The 24,880-nt window shown below is 44.9% G+C and overlaps 1 protein-coding gene across 2 annotated transcripts; it reads left to right on the top strand.

Moving 5' to 3' along the window:
- Positions 1 to 257: 257 nt before the first annotated feature.
- On the top strand, positions 258 to 23,411 carry LOC119441079 (uncharacterized). Of its 2 annotated transcripts, none has more exons than XM_037705789.2 (4): positions 258 to 325; positions 12,223 to 12,308; positions 21,065 to 21,320; positions 22,956 to 23,411. In XM_037705789.2, exons 1-4 carry the CDS (start codon positions 273 to 275, stop codon positions 23,251 to 23,253), a joined length of 693 nt encoding a protein of 230 aa, XP_037561717.2. In that variant the 5' UTR covers positions 258 to 272; the 3' UTR covers positions 23,254 to 23,411. The 2 variants fall into 2 exon arrangements, with proteins under 2 accessions (XP_037561717.2, XP_049519064.1); XM_049663107.1 differs by having other exon boundaries at positions 282 to 325; positions 12,235 to 12,308; positions 22,956 to 23,409.
- Positions 23,412 to 24,880: the final 1,469 nt, after the last annotated feature.

The following is a 24,880-nucleotide window of genomic DNA, read 5'->3' on the forward strand; positions in this document are numbered from 1 at the left end:
TGCGGAGGTGACATGGTGCAGTACGTTGCTTAATTGGGTGCATGACAGCATGCGGCACTCAGGCCTTATCTTGGTCAGGCCTTGACAGAGAGCGCCTGAGGAAGATACAGGCACCGCTTCGTAAACATCCCGTTACGCCCCTTCCTTTGCTTCAGATTCGAACAAGATTAACCATGGAAAGCACGTGACTGCCACGGCACTCTCAAGGACAAAAGGGTAGTGCCCGCGGCCGGATGTGACGCCGATATTTACGCCCTGAGGACACCGCCGCTATGATGCTGCCTCGTTCAGCTGAGCAACGACGACGCGTCCATACGCGCTTCAGGTAGGCTGCATGAATGCATTCTTGTCTTTGCTGCTGCCTTCGCTTAGTAGCTAGCCTATCTAGCTGTACCGCAACCGCGGTGTGCCGCCCACGTGCTTCTGTAAGGTACAGCGCTTGTCATAAGATTTAATGATTACGATAACACATTCCGATATCTCTTGAATATTTCGTGAATCATGCATGGAAGCTTTACGTGTACTACATGATTTCTATTGCTATCACGGGAGACTTAAAAAAAGCACCCTTTGGAAAGCACAAAGTAAAGAAAAAGGTTTCGCATGAGGGTAATTTATTTGTCCCATGGCTAACACTGAGGCCCGTATTCACAAAAAGAACTTGACTAGGGTGCCAATAAGTGCGGGAAAAGTACAGGTGTTAAGAAAGTTTGGGTGAGTACTACAAGAACGACACTTAAGAATCTTTTTCGAAAGTAACACTTTTCGGGTCAAGTATGTCGGCTGGTGTCGAGGATACGTCAATAATTTACGTGTACGATCGGTTCAATGTTAAAAAAATAATTTTTGCAGCAGAGTAATGCAGATATAAATGTTGCAGTGCTTGCACACGCATTCTGCTCAGTAAAATACAAAGAACTATTTGGTTTTACGCTTTCCTCAAACTCGTCTGGCCACCAGTTCAGATTGGTTCTCGCAGCCACTGCGGTTGTGTGTGTGTAGCCATCCTGACTCCTTTTGGTTTTGTTGCTGAAAACGTGTGCTGTTCGTGCGTAGAGAGTGTGTGTTGTGTGTTTCCAACCGGCGCGGACGATGTGAAAAAAGAAACGCTTTTCTGAAGAAGTACGCGCTGTGCTCCTGGAGCTCGTTTCGTGCATTAAATAAAATTGTCGCAGTTTCACCCGAAAGGCGAAGCATCAATTGCGATAGCAAATTAGTAGAGAGCTATACGGAGTAAGGATAGTAGTTTTATCAGCTGTATAAACTTGGACATGCAGCAGCACCAGCAACGCGCAGAACTGTTGTCGACGCCGTCGGCGTTTTATCCGCTTTTGCACCGAACGCGCGTGACGTTGGTGACTGTTGCCGGTGCCTCTGGGGGCGGCTCGGAGGTTTTAGACGAGATCAGAATGGGACACTCGTCGAGCAGCGTGGGAAATCTTACCTACCTTTTTGCCTCGCAACGTTTTAGGGGCGAAGCTCCTTAGGGTGTGGGTCGTTCCCTCCTCTGTAGTAGTAGTAGTAGTAGTATGTAGCCACCTGCAGTTTTATGAAGTGTTCACTAGATGGCGTTCCGCTTCCACTTCCTGTTCCACTTCCGGTTCTGGTTCCACTTCCGGTTCCGGTTCCACTTTGCGCGCGTTCGGTGCGAACGCGGGCAAAACGCTGACGGCGTCGACAACAGTTCTGCGCGTTGCTGGTGCTGCTGAATGTCCAAGCTGCAAGTCTCATTAAAATCTCTGCAAGGGTGTCATGATGTGTGCGGGTACAGTGCTGGCTGTCCAGACGAAGGAGATGACAACGACATTTAATGGTGACGGCACGAGCGCTCCCAACAAGATTCGTCGAAGACGAAGAAGATGCGCAGCTGCGGCACGAGGCTATAGAAGACGCTGAGCCACTGAGCAGCTTCCACAAGGAGTGAAAAGAAGGAAAGAAATGAACATTCGGAGGGAAGCCGTCAATCGTGGAAGACGCGACGGGAGATGGAAGATGGTGTCCGGGGCGTGGGGGTAGTGGCCACTCCAGCCTGTGGTCGCAATAGGCTTCCACCAAGACGCAGGTGCCTCATCTAGTCCCTCCCGAAGACTGCTGCTGGCGAGTGCCGTAAGGGCGTCCAGCTCAGGCCCGTCCGGCGTCTCCAACACCTCGGCGAAGCGCCGGCCGGTGAACGTCGACAGGGGGTCCAGCCGCTTTCGACATACTCAAGGATCGACGCGGTGCCCAGGTCGACCCTCAGGACGTGCTCGAATCAGCTCTTCGCGCGCTCCTTGCCCTGACTGTACATCGTGTCCACTGCACTGGTCAATGCTCTTCATGTACCTTGAATGCTTGCATGAACTTCAGCTCTTTTCCTTGTGTGTGTTGTCCGTTTACTTGCCCTCTGTGCTTTAAGTATAGTTTGTTTGCTGTGCATCTTTACAAGAGACTTCGTCATTTACCATGACTTCTATCATCGTGATTTGATTTATTCAAATAACCTGTACACAAAGCCACGCTTCTTCGTGAGAAAGGATTCTGTCACAAAAACATTTCTGCGTTTTACATGTTTTTGACTACTCGGAATCAGAGTTGGGTCCCAGCTAGGTAGAGCTTCCTCTTAAGGCTCAGGGTACTGGCCATGGGACTAAGCAGCATCCTAATGTGTCTGCCTAAATGTTTATGCGCATCACCGTTTCGCCGTTTCAGGGGGATTATTGCAAGGGCAGGACTGATTTGCAGCACAAATTACAATGTTGGGCTAGAAAATTAACCAAGTTCACTCAGTTTTTATCTGTTTATTTTAAGACGCCTGTAATGACCAGATTGAAGACGGCCGCACGTTTCAGCTTCGCTGGTTTACCATCTGTACGGAGTGCTAGGGCAGTTATGTTTTTTTTTCATTCCGCCCTATTATATAATGACTCCTAATTAATAGTCAACTCCTCATTTTTTATTATTATATGAAAAGTGTCAATGAGAAAATTGTAGAGCAGCATGAGAAACTCCCTATACCGCTTTCAGTTGCTCAATACGTGCTACTTAAGCTGTTTTTGCGAGCATGAAAGAGGCCAGCGATTACACACAAAGTGCCTCAAGCGGCCAGTACGCACGAGGCAATCACGGTTTAATTGCCTTTTCAAATGTCAATATCTTGTGGTGGTAAACAAGACGCAGGAAGGTTTTAGTTATGAAAAGCTTTTATGAGACATGATCATAAATGAAAACACATCTATCAACAAATAACAGGTACTACAATCCCAAAAGAAACACTAACTACAAACTTTACACCAGCGCGAGTAATTCAACTTATTCCCTAAAGTCTTCACACGCGATGTGTTGGAAATGTCGAAATATTCAAATCGAGGCCATTAGCGTTGCCGCGATGTCTCGTCATCGCTAATTCCGACGAAAATTCGTTGAGCCCGCCGATGAGTCATGGATTCGACGTCGCTGTCTCCGCCGTCCGGACCACGGTTTACTTGGTCAGGGGATCAGAACGGTAGGTTGAACATGGTGCCTTAAACGACCGGCTGACTCCGTTAGCCTGCAGAATATAGCTACAGGGAGTCTCAGGAACGGCACCGTCAGCCTGTAGCTGAGGTCACCGGTGGGGCACCCGCCCAGCTCACATATCGCAGCCGCGGCAGCAGAAGCACAGCTTCCACTGTATTGCCGCGGTCTCCACGAGCCATACATTCCGTACGGCCTCCAGCTCCTTCACCTGTCCCTCGTCACAGAGCATAGCTTGGCAGCTCTCCTATGCTCGAGTCCTTTCGCAGCGTTGGCCACGTAACTCTACCTGTGTTTTCGCTTCTTCTTCCTTTCAATTCTTTTCCATCGGCTGCTTTCGTATTTCTCGCATCTTCTTTCTCTTTATCTCATCTACTGTCCCATGTGTTTTGCTGCTCATTTGTTTTCTTCTGATTTTTCTTCTTTTCCCTGTTTCTTTATTAAGTCTTGACAACAAATACTCGTTTCATAATTTAATGTGAAAAAATACTCAGTTATGAGTGAAACATTTTTAGACACAAGAAAGGAAGGGCGATGATGGCGCATACAACTGATTGTGCAAGATTGCTTCGGGGCCAAATAATCTATGTGGTTATCCCAGGAAAATGTTTCTGAGAATTCATCTCCTCAAGACCCAAGAAACAGCGAGTTCTACATGTTCTTCGTTAATGTTAACCACACTTTTCCTATATTTTCTACAGCTACAAAAAAGTAGTGGCAATTTTTCTCTGATTACTACATATAGCCTACAGTTAAGACTGGCAGTTCAATCTTAAACCATCCATACCACATTTATGAAAGATGAGCGAATCTAAATGGTGGCCTTGAGAATGCGAGCACACTAGTATATTTATTTGGTGGCAAGAAACGTGTTACAAGTGCACAACAATGAATAAATAAAAAAACTAAATTCCTAATGCAACATGTTTAGAACTCGCGACCAACTGCACCGCGCAGCTTGTGACGCGGGGCATGATGCAAGTTATATCACGGACACCGGAGCTGGCGGTTGTGTGGTGTCACAAACCACTGACGCATTGGACGCTTGGGCCACGTACATAGTGACAGCAAAGAGTGATTGCTAAGATTGCTAAGAGGAAAAAAACAGGAAAGAGTGATTGCTAAGAGGAAAAAGAAATCGCCCCAGCATTCATATGGGGACGGATTACCAGCGAAGCTGTTTAGGCTGCATACATGGGATGGATACATGATGAAATTATACTTCTTTTTCATACGGCACCAAACTACGCCGACACAAGTGCCGCCGCGGTCACCGCACCTCCCATGCATCTGCCGCAACCGCTGCTGCCGCCGCGCCGGCACCTCCGACTCCCGTAATGTTATGACCACAGAAGTGCACGACACGTGCACAGGTGCTGTTACCACACTCATTCCCCCTCTCTCCACGCATGCGCATTACGTTATAACCTCAGAAGGGCAGGACACTCTAACAATCAGCTGCATTCCTGTCCAATCGTATCGTCTCCATTCCTGTCCACGATACGGACGAAAGTCGCCCTGGGTACCCCCCCCCCCCCCCCCTCTTTGGATGCATGCGGGCGATGCATAAGGGGGCTAGAGGTAATCAGCTTCGCGGCAAAATGCATGGCAATATTTAAAAAATGACGGGGTTTCCAACTGTGGTATTTCCTCAATGTTTACAGATGTGAGAGTCTGTTCTGCAAGCACAACAATTTACTTCAGTGACAATAAACGGGAGGTTGCTTGCTGATCAGCCTGAGCTTCATATAGCAGGGACCAAAGAAAGCGGCGACACTCTGGCTGTGTGACTCCACATGGCAGAAACTTTTCACGAGTGCTCTACAACCTGCATGGCAATAGTGACCATTTAGCGGAGCCTCCAACCGTGATGATTCCGCAGTGTTTGAAGATGTGAGAATGCGCCTAGCTCTGCAAGCACGAGATACTTCAATCACCATAAACCAGCGGCTCTTTGTTGAATAGCCTCAGCTTCATATAGCAGGGGCGGAAGAAAGCAACGGCCCTCTGCTTGTCGGACTGCACATGACATAACTAGTTTTTATTTCCGTTTGATTCGCATGCTCCACGTGAACAAGTTCAAGAGGTGCTGCAGCCTGCCATTTGTATGGTGCGGCGATAGCACCCTCTCAGCTCCGCCGTAAACTTCAAAAGGTGCAGGCCTGACTCATAATTTTGATATAATACTGCCTACTGACGGAGCCAACTTGGTGCAGACGTGCACCTGTAAAGCGGCAGCACAGCCATTGAATTACTGCTTACGCATGTATGTTGAGTCTATGCGAAGCGGAGTGTGTTCACACCTCAGACGCTGGACATTCTTGTGTGTGGTTCCGGACCTCTAAAAGTAAGACGTGCACTTTAGCCGGACGAAACGAAACGCCTGCCCCGTGTCTGAATCTCGGCATTCGTTTTAAATGTGGCGTCGGGCCTGCACCCTGAAATTTAGCTGGAGAATTTCTGAACTCGCGACCCACCGTGAACTGGCTCACAGTGGTAGAGGCGGATCAAAGAAACGTTTTTTCGAGCTAAAAGTAACACAAGTAGCCTGTTAAGAGAGATTACCTGCAAAACTTATTAAAAAAGGAACATTTTTAGGGGACCTCTCATGCGGGGGTTTACACCGCCAATTAGGTTTACACCCCTGATACTACAGGGCACGTTCTGGCATTGTCTATACCGTAAACATTTTATTGCGATAGCAATTATATGGACACTTCAACCGGATTTCTGCCGTCGGCGTCGCCGTCGCCGTCGCCGTGAGGTTCCGTATAGATAAAATCTTCACCGCGCGCCGTATGCCCGAGCGGAAGCGGCGTGCGGGGACGCGCGCTAGCACGGAGAGCGAACGCACTCAATCTCCCACGCGCAAGCAACGAAGCGGGAAGCGAGCGCCGGAGGGAGCGGGGGGGGGGGGGGGGGGGGGGGGCACTTCTACTGTGCCAACAACCGCGCTCGTCGCTCGACCGCACGGTCTCTTATCTCTCCCACGCGCAAGCAAGGAAGCGGGCAGCCAGCGCCGGAGGGAGCGGGGGGATGGGGGGGGGGGGGGGGGGCGCACTTTTCCTCTGCCAGCAACCGCGCTCGTCGCTCGCCGCACCGTCTCTTATCTCCACACGGCTCTGACCTTTATGGACGCTCAGTTTCCGTAGAAGCGATAGACCGCACGTACCTTCGCCCGCTGCTTGCTGCTGCCAGCGTTTTGACAGTCGTTGTCTGCAGTCATTCAGTGTGATCTATTCATGTTTGTTTGTGCGCGCTCACACCACGCTTGTTCATTCAGTTAGTAATAGTCGGGCCACATTTTCCAACGCACGCTACACATGTAATGCTGCCCGGATCGGCAGTGCAGCGCTACAGGTGTGTCCCTTCGCACGCGCGCTGCCCACGGGAAGCGCTTCTCATCAACACCACCGTTTCACACGCGCCTTCTCGTGGTCATCGAGTCTCTCTTCATGTCGGTCTACTTACGCCGCAGCACACCTGCTTACTTAATCAGCTCATGTTTACTACAATTCATATTGCTACCAAAGCCACTCACCTTACATCGTATGACATTGCTGTGTTGCTATCGCATTCATTGCTTCGCCCTTAGGGCGAAACTGTGACATTTTTTGGAACCCGTTCATGTTTAGAGGAGATGGGAGAAATTGAAATGACCCGCCACTATGCTGTCAAGAGGCCTGATTCACTGTCAATGTAGATGCTTTCTCGTACTGCCTTGACTAGCGTCCGCAAGTGCCTTTTCTTCCCTGCCTTCTCCCAAACTGGGGCTAAGGGTCCGCGTCACGTTTACGGGGCCACTGCCGCTTCCTGTTGTCATTTTCCTGGTTTTGCTGCATGGGACACTCCCAGTGGGGGTACTGAGTATTCTGCATTGGATGATTTAGCTATAGGTGACATGTCATATTTAGTGGAACGGTCAACACTGATGAGAGGCCCTTTAGGGATTGAATTGGTGAACAAAATTTTTCTCGACATTTTATGTTTCTAGCCCTACAGTATTTTGTGTACTGTTTGAACAATACTTTCCGGGGGTATTCTTTTCACTTTCAGTTTCAGTTTATTATTCTATAAATACAGTGAGTGGGTTACAGATAATATACAGACGAGGGACCCAATGTCAAATACTGCAACGGTACCCTCGATTTATAACAACATTGAAAAAAACATATGAAAGTTAAGCAAGTTGCGCAAACCAAACAAAAAACAATCGCGTAAAATGCAACATTAAAAATTTACAAAAGAATTGTTTCTATACAATCCTATGGTGCATAAAAATGCTGTCAATACATAAAAATGGCAAGGATAGCGTGATTATCCATGTAATCCTAAAAAGTAAGAAATCTTAAGGCCATGATAGAATGCATCAAAGGATGAAGATTTAATGGTGTTGGGCAAAGCATTCCATAGTTTTATGGCCGTGAATGACGATGTCATTTTTCCATAATAGAATGAACCATAGGTAGTAGAAAATTGTAGTTACGTGCAAACCTGGTATTGTTATTATTAGTGAGATAACTGCAATCATTAATTTCGTAAGAAAGGTGTTCACGAAGTATTTTATAGAACATATTTGTTAGATGATATTTTGAACAAGCTCGACACAGGAAGGATCTTATTTTCACGAAGTAACCGATTAGCATTCGCGAAAAAACAGCGGTTAGTGATAATGCGTATTGCTTGATTCTGTAACTGCTGAATAAACGAGATATGACAGTAATATGTATTTCCCCAGAAAACAATGCCATAATTAATGCGACTGTGAATGAAGGCAAAGTATATTGCTAATAACGCGTCTTTGGAAAATGCACTCTTGATTTGATTAATGTTCTGATCCCGAAGGTACACTTTTGCTTAGTGAAGGCAATGTGTTGAGAAAACTTCAGGTGCGATTCTAATTTGATCTCCAAAAATGATACGCAGTCTGAGACGGGAATGTGATGACCATCTAGAGTTATTTCAGACATGCTAGTTAGTATTCTTTGGCTTGATCTGAAAATCATGAATTGACTTTTCGTAGGATTAATAATTTAATGATTGGAAGAACACCATGCAACGAACTGTTCAAGCTTATTGTTTAGTTTAAAAATTAAGGTTTCTAAAGATTTGTAACACAAGGAGATGGTAGTATCGCCTGCATAGAGTACGGAATGTGCAGATTTAAGACACGTGGATAAATCATTATACAAATGGAGCCTGTTGGCAACATATTTATTTGAACAGATGATTGGAGGGTAGATGTCGTTTCTTATCTTCCCACAGTCCAGTGTACTGAACCATAAAGACACAGAGAATCAAAGTATTACGTTGCTTTTGTCTTATGTAGCACATCTGCACAGGATCTATGGCACTCGTCAAGCGAATAACAAAGTTTTGATCCGCCACCTGACCAGCAGTACTAATTTCCTGTTTGAGAGATCTACGTTCTCTGTTAAAATATTTCGAAAGCATATCATTTTGTACACTCAGATACAAAGACACAGCAGAGGAGGTTTATAAACATTTTTTTTGAAATAACTAATAAATAAATAGTAAGCAAGCGCTTACCATTCTCATATGAGCTGGAAGGATTTGTTAAAAGGCTCTGTCCACCTCCAGGATCAGTATTGAAGCTGTATCTGTGAGACATTATGGAACTGCTTGCACCTGCCATTATTATTAAAAAAGCTAGAAAAAAAATGTCCCAACAAATATGATTACATGCGATGCTGCAAGCATGAAAGCAGGTTTATCTACCGCTCAGGCACTCTCTAAGTATCTTGCATATACTTCACATCGCTAAAAAGAGAAGTGCATAAATTTTGTGATCGCCGTCACTGGAGTTGATATTCACTGCACTTTAAACGCAGCAAAAGCATGGACTCTTATTTGGCATATGCGGCTGAAATATAAAGTTCTTGGTGTCTGAGGCACTTTGTGTGCCATATAATCCCACTTACAGAAAGCAGCCGGTCCTTTCTTATAAATGTTGGCAGAAAAAGTTCATTGTCATTGAAAAAGTTATCGAAAAGCGTCTAACAAAGTATTTAAATAAATTTCGTATTCTTTCGCCCCATCAATTTGGCTTTCGTCCTGGTTTTTCAACTAATCTAGCACTTATAGCTCTTACTGATTACCTTAAAAAAGCAATTGATGAAGATAAATTCGCAGCCTCCATATTTGTTGACCTATCTAAGGCCTTCGACACTGTTGATCACGCTATTCTTTGCGCTAAGCTCGAAGCCATTGGAATAACAGGTCTGCCACTACTTCTAATCCGCAGTTACTTACAAGATAGAAAACAAGTCGTTAACATTTCTGGGTGCTACTCTAAAGAAGCTACTACTAATATAGGTGTACCGCAGGGGTCCATATTAGGTCCCCTACTTTTTCTAATTTATATTAATGATCTGCCTAGTTGCCTCTCCTCATCGAAGTGCATTCTGTACGCTGATGACACTACTATATTTAATTCTAACAATTGTGTAAAAGCACTAACAAGTAAACTAAACGAAGATCTTCTGTCAATCTCCGCGTGGTGTGGCCAGAATAAGCTGCAGATTAACCATAATAAGACCAATTTTGTCGTCTTCACCTCGCATCAGAGATCGCCTGACCACCGTCAATCCATTTCCATCAACAATCACCTAATCACTGCAGTTAATAATTGCTCCTATTTAGGTGTGGAATTTGATCGCCACCTTAAATTTAATCTTCACATAGCTAACGTAAAAAAGAAAATGGCATATGGAATACGCGCTCTAATTAAATCACGACCTTATTTCTCATTTTCTACTCTAATGTCACTGTATTATGCTTTCCTTCATTCTCATATCAACTATAACATTGAATCATGGGGAAACACTTATAGCAGTCACCTAATGTCATTTGCAAGTCATTAAAAATCGAGCTATTCGTCTAATAACATTTTCATCTCGTAGCATTAACGCTAGTGAGTTATTACATGCTCATAACATTTTGAATGTGACTGATCTTGTTAAATACAACCTCGCCATTTTTATTTTTAGGGCCATAAACAATAATCTTCCAGTAACCATCATACTAACAACGTCTCTTATTAATATAAATAATACTAGATTTGCAGACAATATGAACTTTATTTTACCCAGCGTTCGCACCAACTACGGCAAGCAGTCATTACACTTTTCAGCTTTATCCCTCTGGAACACATTACCATTTCCTTTAAAATTGTTGAAATCTCACAGGTTTTATACTGAACTTAAGCGCTTTCTTTTAGCTTTATCCGACTCCCATTTTTCAGTGTAGTATGTTTTTCCTTTCTTTTTTTTAAAACTTTAACTGTGTTTCTATATTTATTTCCTGCATTCTTTTCATCGCCTTGGAAAAGCACCCTTTGTAGTTCTGCCTATTATTGAGTGATCTATCTGCAACCTTGTTCTTATGCATTAACTGCTGCCTTTTTTTTATTTATGCCTTGTCTTTCAAAAAACCTGTATTATCGTAAACTTTACATGTTGCCATTGTTTGTTTGTAATAATAATTCTTGTCATCATGCATAGGAGGTCCCATTTCAGTTTTTAACTACGGGAGCTCCTTCTGTATATACTTACCATGTAATTAACCCCGTTTTTTGTATTGAATAAACTGATTCTGATTCTGATTCTGATTCTGAAAGTTTACAAGGTGTGCACAAACGGCCCGATAGCAGTGAACTGACGCGTAAATTATGAGGAAAAAAAGGAAAGCAGATAACAAAATGGGCAGGCAATCTTTTCTTTTCTCTCTACAGCGGCCAATTCATCACGCCTTACGCACAGCATCTGAGGGCGATCTCTTTTTTCTTTTACGCATTAGCAGTCGCTTCGCTATACAAGCGTTGCAGTATATTTGGTGAATTACATTATCTGTCTCGTCTGTTCATGCAACGGCTATGGCTCCGCACTGCCGTCGTGCCAAGAGATCTTGCGTAGGCGAACACGCTGGACACATAGTCGGGAGGCTTACTGAAGTTCGATGGGCAACCTGTGGTGAGATGAAGTTAGTTATCTTGTCAAAATATGCGGTCTAAACATAACGCTTGACCTGCCTGTGATAAAATGAGCTCCCGAGATTTTGGAGTAATCGCTCGGTTACAATGCCGAGCCATCAGCGTTTACTCGCCTTGCGATTCGTATCCATGCTGCTCTCCTAGACGCATCTCTCTTATCGAACGGAAACCGAAATAAACTAGTGCTGCATTTGCCACTGAAAACTTGAGCACCCATTCGCAACCAAACCACTGAAAACTTGAGCACCCATTCGCAACCAAACCAGCCGGCATTTTCACAAAAGAGAGCAATCACAAGGATCACTAAACGGCGTATCAAGGCGTTTTTGAATCCAGATTTTTCCATTTTTTGCTTAGGGCGCTCGCAAACTGGAATGCCTATTGACGCTTCTCTCTTGTTGCTTGCTGCAAAGAGAGCGGCAACGTTGATAGCTTTGATGTTACGTGCACAATATATTAGGATGTTTGGTGATTGAGCGGTCTAGTGAAGGGCAACACATGAGGTTAACCATAAATGTAGGGCACTCTGTTCTGTTTTTTCTTTCTTCTATAGCCACAATGCGGTTATCTTTTTACTTTTTTACATCCTACAATAAAACACTCAATCAATGTTCTCTATTACGATGAACTTTTTTCGAACATAATTTGTCTAGAGAACATAACTACGTTTGTGCGATTTTCTTTAAATACAAATCCTGACTTTTCTCGCAACCGCATAGAATGGACATCAGCTCCACGATGAAGACTGTCGGAGCACTGTTGCTGCTTTCAACGCTGGTTTCTGCACAGAAGGCTGCAAAATTCGGTGAGATTCTCATTTAGCGTGCGTTTCCTGCACCAAGTCTACAACGTTTAAAAAATGCTGCGCGTAAAGGCGCCTTCTCGTTTGCACGCTTTAGAGATGCACGAAAAGAGTATGCATACTTAAATTTCGATAATGAGCAACATGAAAGCTATACAATAAAACAGGCTCAATGTTACTTTCCAATATTTGCTCATTAGTTTGCCGTTGAGCTACATCTGCCACCTTTTGGCCTACGGATATCCAGTATTCAACCTTTTCTTTTCTCCGCCTTTACCGCTTATCAGTCGCTGCGGAACAGAAGTTAGTTCGGCTATATGGCAGTTGGATCATGCCTAACGCAGGGCGCCTTAGCAGAAGCCATCACTGACGTACCAGGTGTACCAGCTAACTTTAGCCAAAGCTTTAAAAATATTCTGTAGCGCTTTTGGAAGCCGCAGTAAAATCATGTTGTCGGCAAGTCTGTGTAGAGAATAATTAAATTTTAGAGCGGCGCTGTTCAGGTGTTCAGAAATTTCCACAACTCTTTTCGTGCGGTGCATGCGTGCGGCGCCGTGCTCGCTATTAAATGTGCAATGAAAGAACAGCCAGCAACGTAAACTGCGTTGCAGGCCTAAAGCCTTGCTTTAAACCTAATTATGAATTATAAAACAGGAAACCTTGCGTATTATAATCATTGTGCATGGTTTTTTGAGCCAGTAATCCGCAATTTGTGCTTCTCTTGTCGCGTTTTTACATCTACACGTTGGATGCAACCTCGCACGACGCCAGCGGGGAGCGCTGATGGCATCAGCGCAGCTTGCGTCGGAGCACCAGCGGTATAGCTGTAATGCGCCGGTGATGAAAAATCACTAACAGCCGGCCAGGGCTGAGAAGAGCCGGCCACAAAGAACAGTCGTACTTCAGCACTAGTTCTTCTGACGAGAACTCGCTTGTATAGATTCACCGTGTTTAATGTATCACTTGATGAGATCGGCATAGATCTTTCGTAATCAGTTCAATTGCATATTTAGTTAAGCTTAATGAACACCCAACACTTAAACCTAATAAAAAAACTTCCATTCCGGACATTGTACAGTGTTATAGAAAACACCTGATTCAGAAGAATTTCAATTCTTACTTATATGTAATGCTTTCTTCCGCGTGAACAAGGAAGAGAATAAGGAAATATTTAAAGAATTTGTCTGCACCCGCTTATGGCGCCGCAGTCCGAGTGCTCTCCGACGTGTCACGCCTGAAACAGCTGCGAAGAGTAAGCTTTACCTCTGAGGTAACTCCGATTTTTCCATGCAAATAGACGTAACTTGTAGAAATAATGCTTTGAGACAACCATTAGGCCGATTTGAATGAACTTGCTACATTTTAGGGAGATAGTAAAATTCTAGTGGTTTTAGGCAGCAAAATATTGATTCAGGTCCTAAATCTTTTACAAGTATTTCAAAAAATTAAGCACGAGCTTTACAAATCCCTAACCATTCACAAAAAAACAACCACTAAAATTTTGTAAATTGCAACTAGTAGGGCATCTAATTTGCACCAAGATATGAATTTACAACTTACGCAATATTGTTAGAATATTCATGAGTGCTTTGCAAAAGTTGTGGTTAACAAATTAGTGGTATATTACAGAGCAGTTTATAATACATATGTTGTCTAGTTTAGATGTAGTATGAGATGCAGTTATTAGAATTACGATATGGGTTATTCCCGAGTTGATGTTTGAATTTTATATCAATTTGCAGATTTAGACAAAAGGCGCAAAACATTTACGGCCTAAGTCGGCAATGCGCTTTCTGAACACCGTCACTAAATCCTCATGTTTCTTTTTTTTTGCATGCAACACATTTCATCAAATTGGGTGCAGTGGTTGCCAAGAAAAACAATTTTTTCGTTCCCATGTATTCACTTCTCAGCTAGTTCCCCTCGGGTGAAAAAATTCCGGGGCGGAATTCACTAAGCGAACTTACGAACAAATTATGGCGTAAGAAAAATCTTACGAAAAAGCGTATTCACAAACCTAAAACTGTCCTAAGATCAGCAATCTTGCGATGCCTGCCGCTGCAAAAACTAGCGCTGTACTCGAAAAAATGCATCTATGTAATGATAGCACAGGTGCGAACTTCAGTACTTCCGCCAATAGTAAGCGTAAGTTGATTCACAAAACCTAAACAGCCGTCGCAGATGACGACTTAAGAAGAAATTTCTATGATAGGTGTGTAGAATTCATACGAACATTATTATGTGTATCTGCGCCACTCCAGATGACGCAGGTAAGCGTTGGAACGCGCTGCTGCGGCCGATTGGCCAAAGGCCATAACTGATAGCTGAGGATAGCGCGTGCTTATATATTTGTGGAGCACTCTTATTCGTCATCCCAAAGTGCATTGAGTTGTTTCAGGGCATAATTGTATTGAGCGTGCGTTGCTATGGAAGACAGTAACATTAATGCTGCGCGGCGAACTTCTGCCTAATGTCTGATAGGGCTGTTTTTCTGCATGCGCGCAGTAACCTGAATTTTCATACTCGTCATGACACTCCATTGGGTGTTCGCAAACATAAGTGCAGTGTCCGTCCCTGACAGCGGTCAAATTTGTCATTGATGTGTTGGGAGTCCAATTCTATCGAATTTTGTTTTTCTTGTTTGAGCTTTCTCTTGCTCATAGGGCTGCGGATGATTATTTTTTCCAACGCTTTGAGGCTATAATTCTCCATACGAGTTGAAACAATGAAAAAAATGCCTACACGTTTCCAATTATCAAAACTTGTTGCTGCGGCACAATTCGATGTCCTCTGTGCAGTTAGCCTTCTATTATATAGCTCATAGTTTTAATTCAGCACAAAGTTGAAGCGACGTAGTGTCTGGGCCAACGGTGTTGCTCATTATGTGGCCTGCGGTGTGAAGAAACGAATACGTACGATGGGTGGCAACGACGCGGGGCGTCAATACGATGAAATAAAAACAAGAAATGGCGTATAAAATGACGTACGACAATTGTGATGATGCGAAATAAAGTGCAACTCGCAAACGCAGCGAATAATTGTCGCATGCGTCCAAACACAAACACACACACACACACACACGCACACACACACACACACACACACACACACACACACACACACACACACACACACACACACACACACACACACGCACGAACGCATGCACACATTTATTTTTTATAACCACAAAGAGGCGTATAACTGGAGACACTTCGTTTTTGGTAAAAACGAGCGCAGCATAACGCTTATGCAAAAAGTCACAGCAGCCGAAAGCCATCGTCTTCCTATGATTGGCCGTGGCCGGAGATGATATTCTAAACCCCAAACTAACATCAGTTCTGGGCGAAATGACGTCACTCACGTCTTTCAGTCGCTTCGTGCGATGTTCTTTCTATAGTTTCTTCCTCTCACTTACTCTTGCCTAAAAAACCCTTCATAGGCGTTTGTGAATCCCCCCAGCGCAGGAATTTTCGTCCAGCCGGCAACAGTCTTACGATGCTCGGCGCCTGCTGCGCAGTAGTCAGGTAAACATGACGGCGCAATAAAACCGGTCACAGTGGCCCTGTATCGTGAACTGAACAATGAGGAGTGTTCCCGACGCTAAGCGCGGTCACTAAAATGCGTCGTATCCACAAGATCAGCAGTGACGTCCCTTTAATAATGCTTCCTTGTGCACCCTCCCGGCGGCGCACAATTCAGTGAGTTTGGACAAAGCTACGATATTTCTGTATAATTAGCGGTGTAAGTGCATATCGTAGGAATCGTACTGAAGTATTGAACGAACTTCACATCAAGGCCGGGGTGCTTGCGACATAGGGCTGACAACTCAACAATTATTTCATTTATGTGTAACTCCCACTATTTGCCTTCACACAGCACACGTATCGCAACTTCTCGGGCTTCGACTCTGCCTCAGTGATAGTTGTGGCTTCACGTGTTTTCAATTAGCCGCAAGAAAGTGGAAAAATACTTACGAGAAAATGGTCATGGAAGGAGACACAATCTCTCCAGTTATAATAATTTAATGCTGACAAGCAGTATTCAAGCTATTAGACTGGGGAGGATCGAGGGCGATTATCAACGGCGAATATGTCAACAACCTTCAGTTGGCCGATGACATTGTCCTGTTCAGCAACGCTGGGGACACATTGCAACGATTGACTGAGTACGTCAACCCAGAAAGTGTGAGAGTAGGTTAACAAAGGTAACGTTGAATAACCTGCCAAGTGAACAAGAATCCATGATCGGCAGTCAGGCTAGAGAGCGTGTAAAGGAGTAAGATTATATTTGACAATTACTTATCCTGATCATGAGATGGAACTTTACATTAGAATAAAAATGGGTTGGAGTGCATACGGGCGGCATTTCCAAATCGTGACCGGGAGCTCACCGCTGCCGTTGAAAAGAAAAGCGTACAATCATTCCATTCTTCCAGTACTATCATATGGGGCAGAAACATTGAGGTTAACAATGAAGTGTGAGAATAAGTTAAGGACCGCTTAAACAAGCCAGGAAATGAAAAATTTTATGCCTATACAACGCTAAGAGAGGAAGAAACCACTGTGGATGAGAGAGCAAACGGGGGTAGTGTTAGTTGAAATTAGGAGGGAAAGTACGAGCTGGGGAGGCCGCTTAATATATAGGGAAGATAATCGGTGGTCTATTAGAAGTACAGAGTGGGTGCTAGGGGAAAGGAAGCGCAGTCTGGGACGGCGTAAAATTAGGTGGGGTAATAAAATCAGGAAGTTTGCAGGCATAACTTGAAATAAGCTAGCGCAGGTCAGGGGTATTTAGAGATCGCTGGGAGAAGCCTTCGCCCTACAGCAGACATAAAAGTACGCTGATGACGTTTTAGAAAATACAAAATTCGTGCGGAACATTAATCGACTGTTGCTCTTGAGCCGCATTTCGCTTCGTACTGCGAGGCCGCGTACGCATGTTTACAGAAGGGCGTCGGGCGCCTCTTGGATACCACCCAAGCAGCACGTACCATACCACCTTGGCATCGTACTATATGTGCAGTGACTGCTCTGAACAAAGTGCGTCAGTGTAGCAAGATCGACGAGTTGAACCGATTTGATCCAAAACCAGCTAGAATGTAGAACCGCTATGTGTTTCGAGTACGGTGTTGTGCGGTATTCTGACGTGCACTTAGGCGTGCGTTCTTATGAGGCTGGTAAATTAATGGCCACGTTGGCGCTGAGGTCATCGTGGTCATGTTGAATGCTTAGCCTTGACTTCTATGAGGGGCCACTTGGGCTATGGCAGACAGTGTAGTTAAGGGCTCCAGGCCCTGACATCGGGAACCTATGATTTATTACTGGTCTCCAAAATTGATTTGTACGGCCCTTTGTGCATTTCGCCTCTGTTGGAATGCGGCCGCCTGAACCGGCAAGAACAAACTCTTGACCTGGAGCGAGGCATAACCGCGTTTTGTCAACTGAGCAGAAGCTAAGAAGAAGCGATGAACGCTGATACGATGTCAAAGTGTTGATAGGCAGGGAAGCTTGCAGGTGCGGATGTTACGTAGTCAAGTTTTCTGTCATAATTTGGGAGTATTGATAGTGACGGCTACTTTCTGCATTTTTTAGGGCTACTTTAATAGCTCTCCGTGCCCTGGACCGTGATACTATGCGAAGGGAGCACGCGTTTCGTCGTCGGTTAGCGCTTCACAATGACGTCGACCAGCGCCTCACCCAAATTCTTCACCCACACGGTCAACGTCATCTTTGTCCCATTGCGCGCAGTCTCGTAACAATAGCACGGGCTGGCGAGAACGCTGATAATGAGCTCATGCACGGCATTAGAACCGTACCTGTAACAGTGTGCCGCGCGATCACGTACCATACCGATGAACATACGGGTAGTGGGCCCTTTGCCTTGACGCCATACGAACTATATAATATTGAAGTTTTGTTTTTAATTCCTTAATTAATATCGAAAGAAAGGCATTTAGTAGCTTTGTACCAGCGTGGTGGTTGTGGTCGTGATGTATACAGGCGGGCTGAGCCTGGCAGACCTGGCCACCAATTGCTCCGACTGAGTGTCTCTTTCTGCGCGAAATATGTCGCCATGTGTCCAGTAGTCCTGTCTCTTGCTGAAATGTGAGCAGAATGCGTTAGGCTTTTACCGCAATTATTTTGACGGCGGTGCGGTGAACGGGCGAGCGCAGTTGAGCTTGTCGGCGCTGTAGCAGACGCCAGGAAAAGCAAGCTGTCGAATAGGGCTGTGTAGTGATTTGCCGTAAGAATATAGCCTCGACTACATATGCATGTTGTGCGATCATGCTCAGTTAACCGCACTTCTTTCATTTCTTGTCGTTTTATCTGGGCTTTCTTTCCTCCTCTCTCTCATACGATGCAGAAAGGTAAATGCGCTGACACTTCGGTTGCGCCCTTTTCTCAGCGTAAGAAATTTTTGGCTAAGAAATTGCGTACCAAATGCACAGTTTAGTGAATTCCAACCCTGGTTAGTCGGCCTAAACATTCATGCATGCCCAAGGCTACAAACGCCCTATGGCACTTCATGAAGGATATTTGGCTGCATGAACGCTTGTGACTGTTAGCGCTGTTAGTGAACATTCTTTTATCAATGTGTTTACAATGAATACATCTTTATCGTTTTGAACGATAATCAGGGTAACTAAGGAGCCCTATTTTTCTTAGTGACAACCGTATGAAGTCATAAGGTAAAGGGAGATCAAAGTGGTCGAAAAAATAACTTGCCTCTGTCCCTGGGATTACGAGGAAGTCCTGTGTTTCATCCATTGGCCTTAAGCAACTTACCCTATCGCACATTTTTACAGCATACAGTGGTACTTCTCACGTGTATACCGATGGCTCTGTTACCCCACGTGCCTCCGGCCGCAGCCTTTGTCATCCCGCAAATGTCCATCGCTAGACGGTTTAAATTAGACCACAAGACCACTTCAACTGCTGCAGAACTTGTTGCTATCCGAGAGGCAATACGATTCCTTGCAAGAGAGCCTCCTCGCATATGGACTTTATTTTGCGACGCCAAACCCGCTCTTCAAGCCATTGAGTGCGTTATGAGACAAGGCCCTTATTATATTTTAGCTCTTGAAATCGCAGAGCTTCTCGACATTGCGACCAAATGCGGCCACAACGTCACCTTTCAGTGGATAGCTGCACACTGTGGCGTGATAGGAAATGAACAAGCAGACGCTGAAGCTAAAATAGCTGTAAATAATGTGCCAGAAGTAAGCTTTGCGTTCTCACGAACAGACACGAATGCCCTACTTCGGTGCGTTATGCGGAACTCAACACTTGAGTACTGGACCAATCCTGATCGACGACACAAGCGACTGCACAAATGGGACCCAGAAATGAAGTTCCGCGTGCCTCATAAACTGAAGAGGAGCATAACAAGTCTGCTACACCGGATTCGTCTTGGTGTTGCACTCACGAGGCGTTATACACATATCATCGGGTGCAGTGACACTGGTCCCAAGTACGTTCACTGCCCAGTGCCAGAAACACTTGAGCACTTATTTTCCTCATGCCTAGCGTACGCGCGAGAACGGCAGAGCCTCATTTCTACTATACAGCGAAGGACTAAAAAACCAATGTCTGACGAGATTGTCTTAGGTCCTTGGCCTGACGTCAACAGCGCAGCTGTGGTCATCTAAGCGACTATAGCCTTCCTTCAAGCCACTGGACTCCACGCACGGCTCTAGTATGACCTCAACGGGATGGACATGTACATACGCACCTCCTAATCTTATCATCATCATTCATCGCTATTTTTACCCCCTCCCCCCTTCCCCAGTGTAGAGTAGCAGGCCAGAGCAAACTAACGCTCAAGCCGACCTCTCTGCCTTTTTTCAAATAAACCTCTCCCTCTCTTGCCTGTCATGTGAGCCGAAACCACAACCTCCCTTACTATTTTTCTTATGTCTTGTTTTCTTGTGTCTCACCACTTTGTCCTTGTCAGTGCGCTGCTTCACCAACACGGTATGATGATTTTTCTTATCATTCCTTCTTTGTATCTATGTTTCTCCCTTCTCCCTCCCCAAGTGTACGGACCAACGAGGAACGTGCTCCGTTAATGTCTCTGCCTTTAACTTTTCGCTTTTCTCTAGTACGCTGCCACCCAAAAAGCGTCAGGAGGGTGACAACTTGACATTTTTAAACCTGTTTATCACTATCACAAATGGCGTCGTTTCCTGCTCTTAGCAGTGGGGTCGAGACCAACCGCATGTTGAAACCAACGCCTGCATCATTGCCGAGTCGCCTCTTCAGAGGCAGTGCGCTGGGTTAAAATACACTGTATAGAAACATTGACCGCTAATTCCTTGTCGCTGCCGCTGCATAAAAAAATGAAGAAATGCCGCAACATAGAGAACGTGATAGTCCGGGTGCGTTCAATTAGTACATGCAAGTTTGTGAGACTGCCCATTATCCAACCAAGGGGAATATATATATATATATATATATATATATATATATATATATATTGTACTGGAGATTATTGGTGCCGGCACGGTGAAGTGTGAACGAGGAAGTCGACGAACGAGTACTGCGCGCTCGATCGGTGTCCAGCTGAGACTGCTCCGTCTTCTTATACTTCGGTCAGACGGCCTGTGGACTTACAAGAACATCCCGTGACAATATATATATTTGAAGCACACGAAGCCGGAGCGTGTAATGCATGGAAGCTCAGAACGCAGTATGCAGGGTTTCTCGCGCTCTCACGTGTGAAAACCAGCTTAACAATATTGTCGTGTTGCCTTCTAGGCGAGTGCACATTCCCCGACGTGGACCTGGAGGGGGCAGTGGACGCGTTTCTGCAGCGCTTGCCGGCGTCCTACGAAATCCCGAAATCGGAAGGTGGCCAGCTGCTGCCGGGGCTGTACATTGGCAACATGACCCTGCTGGGACTGTCCACACTGGCGATGCGTGGCGCCCCGCAGACATTTTGCCGAAAGGGCAAGCCGATGCTCCAAGTCCCCGTGAGCACGCAGGGAGCGCTGCGTTTTGTCGCTCCGTGGAGGTTTGTGCGCTATCAACACGTCGCCTTGCTGCACATATATGTTTTTATTTGCTTATTATACCCACACGGCACAGTTGTACATTGCAGAAGGGAAGGACAAAGGAAGATACAGAGGCAAATAACACATACTTGATTATGGATTCAAAATAGAAATAAGCAAGAACTTTCAAAGAAAAGGTCAAAGGCAAACACGAGGAAGTCAATCAAATGAAAGAAAAAGAAGGCGAAAAGAGGGGGAAAAAGAATTGTCTCGGAAGTATGAGATAATTAGCATATACAATTTATGGCGAAAAACATGGCCAACATGAAAATCAAAATGATAAGAATGGTAAAGAGGAACAATGACAAGCGTGACAAAAATACGTGACAAAATTTAAAAAATAACAATACATGGCTTAACATACGTATATACATGGTGTTTCACTTAACTTGGGCCAAACATTAAAATTATGCAAATGCTAAGTAGCTGGACAGAACCAAGTTAATGTTGTTTGGCATTGCTTGAAGATACTCGGATTACTTTTCGCATTCCGCCTAATTAGATATTAGTCTTCAATCAAAATTCTACTTTTCAAATATTTAATTAGATTAACTTTGTCAAAGAGAAAATTCTATAGCGCAATGAGAAAGTCCCGATACAGCTTTCGGCTGCTCAATACGTGCAACATAAGCGTATTTTTCTGAGCGTGAAAGATGCCCGTGAATACACACAAAGTGCCTGGAGCGGCCAGTCGCGTCGCAATTTTGCTTGTATTTGCAGGCACACACCATACAAAGGTTGTGAAGATACAGATGTAGAGCCTAGATATTAGTTGCACACACCCTACATCGTTGTGTTTGGGGCCTGCCAGGGCAAGTAGTCCTCTTTTTTATCTTCAGTTGACTGCATTGAAAATATGAAGTTTATTATAAATATAACCACCACAACGCATGTAGGAAAAAATCACCTGATTTTAATTTCCATAATTACTCTGTATTTACCAGTCGATTGGCCAAATATCACTGACACAAAAATTGATCGTATGGACTCCTAATTGATGCCTTAAGGTAGTATACCATACAGTTTACGAGGCTTCATTGCGCAATTGCCTGCTCGTAAGATCCAGCATTCCACGAGGCGTATGGTTTCATAGACGTTCCGCATACTCTAATATGTCCACGAGTAGCGCCAATAATATATGTATATGTATATGTCCAGTATATGTCCATGACATATGTCCAGTACACGTCCACGAGTAACGCCAGTTCTTCTAGCAGTATGGCAGAAGCATGTGCACACAAACAATCAGCAAAGTAAATGCAGGGACAGCCACAGCTTAATGTGTCATGTGCATGGAGGCTATGGGTTCCACTGCTACTGGCAGTAAGTTGTCTTATAATTTTATTTCTCTTTTGTTTCATTTAGCATATGAAGTTCATCAAAAATTTATTCATGGTGCCTAATTATTTTAATACTAACATAATACAGTCTCCTGTCACTTCTCCTACATGTTTGTTTACTTGAATGTCTTTTGGCAGTGTACTGCATGGCTGTCTCTAGTCCGCTACTATGAAAGGAGCTAAAGTTGTCGAAACATTTTAATGAAGCTTAAAATCATACTTAGTAAACCTGGCAAATCTTTGACGCCAACGCAGGTACTGCGGTGGACACTCGGGCAAGCTGTCGACAACGTCTAGCTACGTTGCACTCAACGTTCTATTCGAGGTGGCGGACAGCGGGCTGGTTCCGGTGGACACTTGGCTCACCTGGCTGGAGGGAACATATGTGTTGCTGGACGGTGCCTCAGATGCTGGCAGCATAGCCGCCGCAGTGCTGTCGAAGCTGCTGCCGCCATCGTCAGGGACTTCTGGGTTGAAGAGACTGCCTGGCGCACGAGTTCCGTATTCAAAGCAATCACCGCAAGTGGCAAGAACTGAAGGGCTGTTGACTTAGGACTACTTCCAGATGCGACTCCTTCTTCTAAAGTTTCTCTTTTGAAATTTTCTGACACACCTGGCCCTTATGCTTCAAGAGAATGTAAATGTTCTTATTTAATCAAACATCTACACGCATTCTATGTTCCACGCTGTGTGGACGATTAATTTAGGGGACGGTACACGTGGATGAACTTTTTTTGTATTTTATTGCGATAGCAACTATATGGACAATCCAGGCAAATTTCCGCTGTAGGCGTGGTGTTTCCATCGTCACCATGTTCCGTGTAAAGTGCAAGAGCGATAATATTTGACTTAGTTTGTTTATTTCAAGTCTTGGCCAACACCATTCCTTGGTGACAACTGCGTGCGTCATATACGCCACATTTTTGCTCAATGACAGAAGAATAATGCAGAAAGGAAAACAATTGGGCCTCTGGGGTTTCACGTGCCATAACCACGGTTTGATTATGAGGCACGCCGTAGTGGGGGACTCCGGATTAATTTTGACCTCCAGGGGATCTTTAACGTGGCCCCAATGCACGGGACATGGGCGTTCTTGCATTTCGCCCCATCAAAATGCAGTCACCGCGGCCGGGATTTGATACCGCGACCTCTTGCTTAGCAACGAAACACCATAGCCGCTAAGCCACCTTTAGGCCACCGTGGTGGCTTAAAGAAAAAGATTTACTAATAGTACAGTGGACAAGCAAAGCAGACATGATAAAGCCTACCCTTAATAATACGACTACAATATCACAAAATAATGCTGGCTCTCCCGTAATCCAGCCTGGATGTAAGCATGATATGACTACCAACCATATGGCGTCATTTGCTGCCTGTGGTGCTGCCGCCTTAAGCCCGTTTTCTTCTTCCAACAGTGCTGCACGCTCAGCGTCTGCCGCTACTTTTTCTTCTTGTCGCAGACCACTCACGACTCACGGAGCAGCGGCGTTGAAAAGAGCGCAGCCAACCTCTCTATCAGCCTTTTGAACGTCGTTATTGGAAATTACAAATAAAACTTCAGCGTACTAGAAGTTACAGCTTCACTGATATTCTGACCAAACATTAGGAAGGTATCGCAAGCATTATTTTTGAAACTTCTTTGGGAATTACTAGCGTATGTAATGCGGTCCTGCGCAAAGGGTTGGGGGTCAAAGACCGCGTTTCCCTAACTTTTGACTGGTTGCCCGGATGTTCTCGTTTTGTTCTCGCAACGATGCGCGGATGTTCTCCTTTGAGTGCCCGGATAACGGCTGTGTCTTTTGGCTCAAGTTCATTTCAAGGTTGCCGACAACGGGAGCCAAAAGCATTTCATACTTAATATATGCAAACTCTCACGTGAAGTGAAAGAAAAAGCCCACTGTCAGGAAACATAGAATCGTATGTTGCCTGCAGCCGCGACATTGCATGTTAAGCGAACGTGACTCTAAAATGTACTCCAGACACTTAGTAGCTTCATGAGGTGGTATGCGGAAGCGCAAGGAAGTGAGCAGTGGGGCACAGTCAAGGTCACCGCAAGCAACTTGGAGTTGAACTATTATGTCACGATCAAGCAGCCTGTCCCGCCAAGTCACAAGACCCAAGGCTGCTAATATCAGTTCATAACTATAAAACCGGCTTCGGCCAGCCCACCTGTCGTAGAT

The sequence above is a fragment of the Dermacentor silvarum genome, chromosome 2 (assembly GCF_013339745.2).
Source record: "Dermacentor silvarum isolate Dsil-2018 chromosome 2, BIME_Dsil_1.4, whole genome shotgun sequence".
NCBI lineage: Eukaryota > Metazoa > Arthropoda > Arachnida > Ixodida > Ixodidae > Dermacentor > Dermacentor silvarum.